This window comes from Lolium rigidum, chromosome 3, assembly GCF_022539505.1.
Source record: "Lolium rigidum isolate FL_2022 chromosome 3, APGP_CSIRO_Lrig_0.1, whole genome shotgun sequence".
Taxonomy (NCBI): domain Eukaryota; kingdom Viridiplantae; phylum Streptophyta; class Magnoliopsida; order Poales; family Poaceae; genus Lolium; species Lolium rigidum.
The window spans coordinates 291894056-291905200 of record NC_061510.1 but is presented as its reverse complement, the minus strand read 5'-3'; the positions used below and the strand labels follow the sequence as shown (position 1 = coordinate 291905200).

Below are 11145 nucleotides of genomic sequence, written 5' to 3'. Positions count from 1 at the left end.
AGTATTGGTGCACCCAATATAGATCAAGGTTGCTCTTAGTTTGCTTAAGGAACAATATAGATAAAGGTTGCTCTTTGTTTACAATAGGAACAATATAGACCAAGGTTGCTCTGTGTTTACAATAGGAACAAGTAGCACAGTTTAAGTTCGAAAGTATAGCAAGATAATCCAATAGCAACATTAGCCAAAACAAAAACTAAAGCATAAAAGTAGTTCTTGCAAAGCTGAGGAGCATTCGGTATTTGTTGTTGCAAACAAGAAAATAGCATTCATGTGAACAAATCTGCAAATGTGGATCAGTAGCTTTATTTATGAATGTCAAATATAGAGTTCTACATGAACAAATCACAGCACTTACTAGTCATTTGTATACCAGCAGCTAAACTCCCAAGTCAGTACTCCCCAGTTTAGTTCTTTCTATTTGCACACTTCACTCAGTTCAAACAAATAATTAGTTACACTCATACTAACAAATCTTGTAAACTAAGCTTTGATCAATCAAGTTTGCATCTGGAAATCGACATGGCAACTTAGGCAGTTTAGATATTGGCCATGGGATCTCGTGCTGCTCCAGCCAGGAGCTTGGCCGACCCAGGTCCCTCCGTTCCACCTCCACCCTGCCGTTTGTCTCTGGTACCTCTCTCCTCTACCCAGCCTCCGAAGAACCAGATCGAGTACTCAACCAGACCTGAGGCGGACGCAGTCGAAGGGAGGGGAGGGAATGAGATGGCATGGTAAATCACCAGAGAGAAGTCCACGGCGTAGCCAGAGGAGGATTCGGTTGGCGGCGTTCCCAGGTCGGCGTCCGCGCCGTCGCCCTTGGTCCCTTCCGCCTCCGTCCTTGACATGCACGAGCTGGGAGCTTCGTTCCTCGATGATACACGAGGTAGGGCTCGTGCGTGAGAATACACGAGTTGGGAGCGGCCTGCGGGTGGAAGTTCCGGGATGGGCCGGGATTAAACTCGAAAATACAAGAGAGGTAAACGGCCTTTCCGGGAACTTTGGGGATTGTGGGGTGGGCCGGGAAAAAACTCGCCAAACCCAGCAAAAACCAGAGAAGTAAACGAGGCCTAAGACTGGCTTACTGCCCCCTCACTGGCATGCCTCCCTGTTGGAGGTGGAAACGGATCGGATAGTGCCCTTCTCATTTTCAGTTTCATATTTTAAAAAACAGATATGGATGTTGTCGAATACGAATGTGGGTGAATGTTGCTCGAATATGAACATGGATCAGATGTTTTATCAATATGGAATGATAAGGACAACAAAATAATAGTCTTGAGTCAACTATATATGAAATGATATAATACACAATAGTTTCATGTTTAATCATAGAAAAATATAAATTTGACCACTATGTTAATATTTTTGGTTGAATAATTGGCATACCGGGATATAATTATCTAAATAGGCTACATGATTTTATTTGGATACATATATATATATATATATATATATATATATATATATATATATATATATATATATATATATATATATATCCATTTCCATAACTACATTTGGTTCAAAATCTAATACCACATTTGTTTTTGTATTTATAAAAAATCTAGATATTTACCACATTCATTTTAATGATTGTTCGGATTCGGATATTACCACGGCTATTTTTTATTTCTCGATTACGAATATTGCATAATTTGGATTTTTTTTTGAATGCCTCAGGTAGTGTAGAAATATGTCTTATGAAATTATGACAATATTAAACCACACTTCTATATAATTATCTCTACAATTAACTATACCACATTGCATAAACCACAATGTTGAGAGGTGAATGACTAACTTGTGACAGAAATGTTAGTTCCATTTTCCGTTCATCGTGAATCATAGTATTATCAAAGTCTAGCCTTACAAAGCTGAGGAGATGTAAATACCTTGTTGGAAAAAATAAGAACAATAATACAAGCAGTCATGCTTTGAAGTACATAAGTGCCATAATTTTAAAACACAGTGCCGGTAGCACTAATCTTCCAATGCTCAAATGCAACCTGTTTAAATAACTGCGTTACTTTAAACTGCCCAAAACACCACTTTGCCAAGGGGCACACATAATCTTAAAAGAATCTTGCCTTGAGATTTGTCATTTTCAATTCAAGCACCAGCCACACCCAATATTGGAAGGTTATAACAATGTGGCATTACTGACCTAGCGAGCCACATTGTGTGACAGTCTGACAGTCAAACTCATATTATAAGCATACAGTGCATATAACTTTAAAAATCTGCCAAGGTTTTAAATAGGGACTTCAATTTGGAAGCATTCTAAACTCTAGGATCAAACAAGTCTTCAGTCAATTTTATTTTTTACATTGATGGATGTGTTTTAAACTTGCACTGATGCTCATGCAACTGCTCAAAAATTGTTAAAATATTATACATTTGAGAAAGTCAAGACATGACATATGCAACAGCAGGAGATGAAGGCAAAGGACTACACATTTGAGAAAATCAAGGCACAAAAATATGGCAACAAAAGACCAAGGCAATCCAGAACAAGGAATTCGATAAGTGAGCTCAAAAGGAATAGACAAAACCCTACAAACTGGGACTCCGAAAGACTGCAGGCTTATAGCACATATAATGTATTTTCAAATGCAACACAAATCTGGCACATCTACCACTGTCATATAAAAAGGTGCAATCTAGATATGCAATTCTGAAACTATACTAACATATAAGATGCCGAAGAGAAGCTAAACATAAAAGGTATGCACCAGATACTTAGCACCAGCATGGCACTGGACGAGCAGTATTGATCTCATCTCGGAACTTTATGGTAAATGGAAATTGAAAAATACAGCCAATAGTTGATAGAATATTCATGTTTCTGACTATACAGGCCATTACAAAGAATCTACGTTGAACAGTCAACATAACTCTGAAGTCTGAACAAAATCATAATTAAAAAAGGGTGAGTTAAACCTTTTACCCATTAATTCTACATTAGTGACAGGTTTTAATCCATTTAAAATGTTTTGCCTCATTTTATCCCTTGGTTATCAGTGTGTCACATTTTGCCATATTTATGATTTCCCCCCTATACAAGTTGGGCCAACATGCCTGGTACATGCGGTTGATGACTCAGCACCAAATCACAGGTACTAAATTGCTGGCGTTTCCTACATACCACCTGGCACGCCACCATTAATTTCTCTTGGTGAGATTCAGCTGTGATGGGTTAGGTTAGGTGCGCCTAAGGCAGGTCAAGTGCCATGTAGGACACACAAACAATTTACAGTTTCAATTTGGCGTCTAGTCATTGGCCACATGTACCTAGCATGAGGACCCAACAAGTCAGAATCTGGAAAATCTTTATGGGGTTAAATGTGACTTGGTGTGACAAACAGGCCGTAAAATGTGGCAAGAAACTTTAAATGAGGTAAAACTTATTGGAAATAATAAGTTGAACCCACTCTTTAAAATTCGAAGACAATATTAACAGAATGTACTTGAACTTTGGTTTATCTCAGCTATTGATCTACGACAAAAAAGTGCATACTTGAAGGAAGGTTAATAGATTTGGAGAGTGAACGCATCTTACCTAAAATTGTTGAGAGTGATTATACCAATGGTGGAGCAGAGTAACTTGAGCTTTCAAGCATCCGATTCACTGAATAATAAGTTGATTCTTCACTGCGTCAAATAATTGTTATGAGCTTGAGCACGATTACTCTTATGGATTATTTTCTTCCTCCAGAGGGGCGAGTCATCAGAAACAACTGGTAGTACCAGAAGAGCAATATTTGCATCAAAAAAAGTGTAGTCAAGGAATGGCGGTGCTGTGGAAGACAACACTACTTTGCCCTGCTGTCTTCTTGATCCCAGCCTCATGCATCACCTCACCCATTCTCGTAGCAGCATGCCAGTTCCCATCTTCTAGATAAATATTCCTAATAGTCACATACCGATCGGATTGGTGAGGGCCAAGATCCACCAGTTTGCGCCCAATCTCAGCAACGAGCTCTACGTTTCCATGGAGCTTGCTAGCACCAAGAAGCGCGCCCCACACAGAAGCATCAGGCATGAAGGGCATCCTCTCTATAGTCTTAACGGCCTCCACAAAACGGCCAGCGCGGCCCAGGAGATCCACAACGCATCCATAATGGGCCATCGTCGGAGCCACCTGGTAGTCAGCCACCATTACCTCGAACCAGTATAACCCAACCTCCACCAACCCCGCTCGGGCACAGCCTGTCAGTAGAGCAAGAAACGTGATCTGATTCGGCGAGAACCCTCCGACTATCATCATGTTAAAACTAACCAGCGCTTCAGCCTCTTTCCCGTGATTAGCCAACGCAGATAGCAGCGCGTTCCACGTACAGACCTCCTTCTCGCGCACAAGCTGGAAAGCCGCCTTGCAACAGCCAAGCTTCCCGTACTTGCCGTACATGTCAATCAACGCCGTGCCCAAGAACGCCGTGAGGTGAACCCCGTGTCGAACAACGTAGGCGTGGATAGACATCCCGGCCGCGAGCCCCTCGGCGCCATCCAAGCTAGCGCAGGCCGAGAGCACGCTGACCAGGGTGGCCTCCCCGAGAGCGAGACGGGCCCTGTTGTTGTTGTTGTTGTTGTTGTTGTTGTCCGCTAGCAGTCCTCTGAAGGCCTCGACGGCGTCCCAGTGGCACCCGTTCCTCGACAACCCAGAGACGAGCGTCGTCCACGACACCACGTCCCTCTCCGCCATCCGCTCGAAGAATTCTCTAGCCGAGGGCAGGTCCCCGGCGATGCACAGCACGTCGAGCATGGCGTTAGCGGAGGCCAGATCCGGGCTCCCCATTTCTTCAAACACTTTGCATGCGTCATGCGCCAGACGGCCGGCTCGGCCGTAGGAGCTGACGAGCGAGCAGGCGACGAAGCGATCGGCCGTGAGCCCGCGGCGGAGGCACTGCGCGTGCAGAGCCGTGGTTTCTGGGCCGGAGGCGGAGGCGGACCTGAGGAGGGATGGGAACGTGTGGCCGTTGGGGCGCGCGCCGGCGGCGAGCATGGCCGAGAAGAGGCGGAGCGGCGCGCATAGCGGGGTAGAGGAAGTTGAGGGGAGACGGAGGTGGGCGTGGATTAGGCAGTTGTAGGGGAACGCGGCGGTGGTGGCGGACAGCGCGCCGGAGGTGAGGAGGAGGGCGTGGACCTGGAAGAGGCGGCGAGGAGCCGAGAAGTGACTCTGGAGGAGGCGCTCGAGGTGGGCGTACGAGTATGGGGAGCCTCTCCACATATGCTACGGGTAGCCCGCCGGCGGCGTAGGACGGCGAAGACAGTCCGGTGTTCGCCGGCGTAGGACGATTGGCTTGGGGGACGACGGCTACTGCCGGCAGCCCGGCAGCGTGGAAGTTTTAAGCTTATCCCAAATTAAGTAGTTTTTCTAAAGTGTTGACCTATATAGAATTTTCAAAGTCAAATACTTCATCATAGTTCTAAAACTGTTGAAGTTTTAAGCTTGTACCAAATTAAGTTTTTCTAAATTGACTGAATTGATAGAAAAAACTAATCAATATTTACAAAAATATATCGTATGCTGAATGTAATAAATTAAATTAATTGTATAGATGTTGATATAGTAATCTACAAATTTGGTCTAACTTAAAGCAACTTAACTTATGATTATTTTTAAATCAAGGGAGTAATATAAAATTTACCTAAACATATAAGAAAATATATATAATATCAAATCAATATCGTTAGATACATTATGAAATATACATAGAAATAATTTTTAACACTTCTTTATATTGTTTGGTAGTGAAAATAATTATATGCCTATTTTTTTCAGCAATGGAGGGAGTTACACTTACTACCGTGATATTTTTAGGCAGTATAGCCATGTTTGCATGAGAAAACAGAGAGTGAAATTACTTACACTTACGTTTGGTGACAGTGAATCCTATCTGTCGTAAATAATTCACCGAAGCTCCTATTGAGTCGCTTAGATCTACGTTTGATCAAGAAGGATCCGATTGCATTTTCTGCTTAGGATTCTTTTTGTAAAACCTGAGGATCCATAATAATTGAAAGTTCTCTAATTATGAAATGGGTGGAGCAATTTATTTTCTTAAGGTCCTCTTCTTGTCTGGTAAATGTGCCCTTGTGAGCCCGCAAAATATACTTAGAAGTCGTTTGGAAGCCAGGCTTTCATTTCGTTTGTAACATTTTGAAATGAATACATGTATTCATTTCATTTACATTGTAATTCCAGAAATGGACACTTGTTTGGTTGCCATAGGAATTGCAAATGACAGCAGAATTCAATATTGAATTGTAAATAGCTTCCATAGAGAAACACAAATGACAGGTCTCATCTTGGAATTGTGTTTACCCATGGCATCATTTTGCTGGATTTCCTAAATGAAATGATGGCCCAATTCTGTGGCAACCAAACAGCCTACCTATGGAATTTCAAAATGAATTCCAGAATTTCAGGCCCAAATGATGGATACCAAACGACTTCTTCATAGCCAATAACCTAGTTGGTGCTATATATTTGACCTGTGACTAAGAAAAGAATGGCAAATAGCTCAATAGGTAAATGGTGGTGGGCAATATCAATCAGCCATAGACCACCAGTTACTAAAATGTAGCCCTCCTAAAATGTAATCCCACCGCTCATGATTAAGCAGTTTCTGGATTCTTTGGGTCCCTCCCGTGTTCAAAAAATACATTTACATTAAAGGATATTTCTATACTTTTTTGCAAATAATCTTGTCAACCCTAGGTCTGGGCTCTATAGCAAACTCATGAATCACTTACGGCAGAATTAGGGCACCGATGTGCATTTTCAAATTACTAGGACAAATTTGGCACACTTTACAGTGGAATTAGGGCACCGATGTGCATTTTAAAATTATTAGGACAAACTTGACACACTTGCAGTAGATTAGCAATTTCAAATTAATTGGACTAACTTGGCACCTTTGTAAATTAGCATTACCAATTAATAGGACTACCTGGCACCCTTGCAGATAGAATTAAACCTACTATGCATTTCATGAAAATATGACCACACAACATAGTAGTACATTGACATTCCCAAAAAGATCCACAGAACGCAAGACAAATGTCATCTGCTAAGCAATCAACAAACTAACATAGAACTCACTAAACCAGGTCCAACTACATCAGTTGAGCTGAGATACACCAGAACCAGGCCTTGATATATCTAAAACAGATCATATTACTAAGTTCATACTCATTCTTGCAACATCACAGTGAGCTGAAGCCTGTGCAGATGAAATTAAAACCTGTGGAAAAAAGGGAAAGCACAATGAATTCAGAAGTTCTTTGCATGACAAGAATGGAAATTTCGCTACTCAGCAAAGGACACCCAGATGCAGGTAAATTTCCTTCAGTGATAAGAACTTCACTTGGAACAACATGTAAGTTTATCCAACTATTGTCTATTGCCAAGTCCAACATGCGTTACTAAAATAAGATAATTAAAAGCATACTACTCCCTCCGATCCATAATAAGTACTCCATCCGTCCCAAAATGTAAGGCGTTTAAGGATTGGTCAAAAGTCAAACTTTACTAACTTTGATCAAATATTTAGAAAATTATATTTACATCTACAATATCGATGGATATATTAAGAAAATATACTTTATGGTTAATCTATTCATGTTGATTGACTACTGTAAATGTTTATATTTTTGTGTATAAACTTGGTCAAACTTAAAACAATGTTGACTTTTGACTAATCCTTAGACGCCTTATATTTTGGGACGGAGGGAGTATCGGGTTTAAGTTCAATTTAGTTAATTATGGATCGGGGGGAGTAGCTTATTTGACAAGAAACATTTTTTAATATGGAAGTTCTGAGTATGAAATAAAGGTCACATACACAAGATATTAATTAAAGGATGATGGCAGATAAATATGTAACACAGACAAGGGGAAAGCATACTTCATATGAGAATCAGATCTAACCATGTATGTCTGTACGAACAAGATCAGAACCAGAGCAGAGAGATAAATTCAATCAAAATGAGCTGAATAAAGAATGATACTTTTGGGATGCTTGCAATACTTATATTGTTATACACCACACTCGATGTAAAACGTGATGTTGGATTGTGCATACATTGTATGTTAATCCAAAGGACGTGACATTTAGGTGCATGTATGTGCTTATCCTTTCCATTCAATTAATATGACAGGTTTATACCTTTTTCCCATTAAATTGGAAAATTAGGAAATTATTAGTCTTTTAATTAGTTTGAGTTTTTATATCTGCATATATCATCTAAGTCAAGGGAAAAAAATGACATGTACGCACCACTTCTAGTGAAAACTACCCTAGAACAGGTCAATGGATGATTTGATCGGTTCTATTAGTTCAGGACCGTATTTCAAATACTTTTTGAGTTGGAGGTTGAAAAAGACCTCACACAATTGTTGAGTTGAATAGACTTTTCCTTTACAAACTACACAAAGGATAATTGGCACCAAATAAATTACTAGGATTTGTTACTTTGCAGTTTATAATTATGTATTGTAACGAGGTCGGTATTATTTCAAGTTGTATTGTCAAATTCAAAGAGATAAATTATTCCCATTTATTCATTATAGTATTAATTACATATACAAATTATGAATTACATTAGTCCATGACAGTGTAAAATTGGAATAGCTTGAGGCCTCAAGTCACCAAGATAAGGATTAGGGAGTGATTGGATACAACTGAATGGTTGAACGACTTGCAAGACTATTTTCCTATTACTAACTAGCATGGATGCGTATGTGCTATATCCTATAGTTCCAACTGATTGGAAACTGCGAGGAATTTCTACCTTTTTTTTCACTTCAAAGAAAACACATTTCTACACTGAATAGTTTTTAGAGTTCTTTGATATAATTTTCGAACACATATAAGAAAATACATAAGCATAACAAGGATGAAGAGTCAAGAAGTTAACGTACAGCCAGATGATTTATTTGTTTGCCGGATATTAATTTTCTCAAGAGGTATGCCACAGGTGCTTAATGACTTCATAATGTTGTGAACTCTCTCATCAACCTCTTCACATGTGACTTCAACTATCTTTAGGTTTTCTGATGCAAATGAGTGCTCCAATAAATTGTAAGTTGCTTTCACTGGTTTTATATAATCAGGTGCCTGTACCAAGCAAAATTTTAATAAAAGATATTCATTGGATGGCCAGTTGATAACTTCAATAGCATATGTAATAGGTGAGAGCAAATACCTTCGAAAGCTGGAGAGAGAGATTCTCTAGAACCGGAGTGTGTTGGAGAATACAAATTAGTGCACTGTGGCCACCAGACACACACCACTCATTGAGTGATAAAGTCTTCAGTTTACTAAATGTAGGGCATCGTCTCAAATCCCTTTCGAGGATAATCTGTGAATTTTATAAAGCAACAGCAACACTATTATTTTTCAAAAGTATAATACACAACAAAATAGAAGTGAATAGTAATTGCTGCCCAAATTTTGGCAGGGTGCTCCAAGCAATGGAAGAAAGCTCAATAGGTGATGCTAGTAGATCTCTTATTTAGAAAGGAACATTTGCTGATTTGATTTGCCTTTTTACCATATTGAATGCAATCCGACAAAAACTACCATTGCCCATGTGATATTGGCGATTTTTTTATGTAATAGGTTTACTGTATACATAAACTTCATAAATTTCTCTGTATGGATCGTATCAACTAGATCCCAACTGGTGATATAGTGATATAATATAATAGATGCAACCCATTTATGTTTAAACTTACAAATTTTTAGAGGATGGCAAAAAAAAAAGAACATAAGGAGTAAAGACAGGAGTAGCTGTAGGAGTACCAGTTCCGTTTGAGCAATCAACTTCAGATCTGTAGCAGCTGACAGACCTTTGAGAAACATACAACCTTCTTTGCTGTCATCGTGGCCGTAACAACACTCGCAAGAAGCATCATAGCAAAACTTGGGCTCGCCAGCAATAGCTCTGTTGCAACACTCACAAGAAGTATCACCACAAGCCCCATTTGCAGTCCTTTCACTTTTAGCACGAGTTTCCCAACAAGCAGAAGTAAATCTAACTGTTGCTGTTACTAATTCTGGCATGTCTTCAAGAAAAGGAGTTTTACCGCCGGCATCAGTTAGTTGAAGTGAAGTGAGACTCGGAACAGAAATACGTACCCGTCCCTCATAAAACCAGCATTTCTCAATGCTCAGACATTTGAGGGAACGGGAAAAGATCTCTTGAACAAAAAAGTAGCACTTGGTCATCTTGAGCTCCTCCAAAGATGGACAGCTCGAGAAACAAAGGAACTTTTTATTTAAGTTCACGTTAGCAAGCTCCAGGTTGGTCAAGTTCCGAGATGCTACAGGTAGATGACCAACGTCGAAAATGCCACAGAATGCAACACTGAGCACCCGGACTTGGCACAGCAAGGCATACCGTATCCACAGGTTCACGCAGTCCATATCACTTCTTAATTCTTTAATATGGACTTTAGTAAAGTTGAGCACGCAGGCATCCAGAGGCGAGCGGTCGCGGAGGACTAGCAGATAGTCCATGAACTTGCGGAACTCCTTGACGGGGCTACATCCGGTGAGACGAAGCACGGGAATGGACTTCCAGAGGTAGCGCCAGCGGCGGGCGAGCACGCACGACCGCACGGCTTCCCGCGCCTGCAAGAAGGACAGCACGTGCTGCAGAATAGCATCCGGCAGGGCACTGATGCGGTCGGCGCCGCCCGCTCTTGATGCCTTCTTGTTCTTCGGCATTCCGTCGAACAGCCTGCGAGCGGTAAATCATGAGGAGACAAAAGACTCATCACTCGCACAAACAGAGATGCGGAGAGAGGGGTATGGGGTGATTGAGAGCGGCGGCCCACCTGCTTTGCCGCCGGTGGAGCGGAGAGAGGATTTAGGGCCCGGGCGGCGGGCGGCGGGCGGCGGGCGGTGGAGCACCGTTGAGGAGCCGCCGTTGGCAACGCGCGCGGTGATAAAACCCTAGATGAACACTGTTGGAAGATGAAATGGGGCGAAGAGCGCACTAGGCGCGTGTTTGCTTCGTGGCATGAGGGCGGGCGAGGCGATTCGGATGCGATTTCCGTGATTTTAGTTTCCTTTTCTATGGATTTCCGTTTTTTTTGTTGAGTGGTTGCATTTGCCTTTTTTATCCGCCCTA

The 11145-nt window shown here is 41.3% G+C and overlaps 2 protein-coding genes across 4 annotated transcripts; both read right to left on the bottom strand.

Moving 5' to 3' along the window:
- Positions 1-391: 391 nt before the first annotated feature.
- Positions 392-5310, bottom strand: LOC124699669 (putative pentatricopeptide repeat-containing protein At1g10330). 3 transcript variants are annotated; one of them, XM_047231932.1, is made up of 2 exons: positions 1896-5310; positions 392-428 (listed from the first exon to the last, which is right to left on the bottom strand). In XM_047231932.1, exon 1 carries the CDS (start codon positions 5228-5230, stop codon positions 3785-3787), a length of 1446 nt encoding a protein of 481 aa, XP_047087888.1. In that variant the 5' UTR covers positions 5231-5310; the 3' UTR covers positions 392-428; positions 1896-3784. The 3 variants fall into 3 exon arrangements, with proteins under 3 accessions (XP_047087888.1, XP_047087889.1, XP_047087890.1); XM_047231933.1 differs by lacking the exon at positions 392-428 and having other exon boundaries at positions 1546-3294; positions 3563-5310; XM_047231934.1 differs by lacking the exon at positions 392-428 and having other exon boundaries at positions 1546-2009; positions 3563-5310.
- Positions 5311-7016: 1706 nt separating this feature from the next.
- LOC124696666 (FBD-associated F-box protein At5g18780-like) lies at positions 7017-10739 on the bottom strand. Its single transcript, XM_047229361.1, has 4 exons — positions 9813-10739; positions 9214-9369; positions 8930-9125; positions 7017-7250 (listed from the first exon to the last, which is right to left on the bottom strand). Exons 1-4 carry the CDS (start codon positions 10737-10739, stop codon positions 7213-7215), a joined length of 1317 nt encoding a protein of 438 aa, XP_047085317.1. The 3' UTR covers positions 7017-7212.
- Positions 10740-11145: the final 406 nt, after the last annotated feature.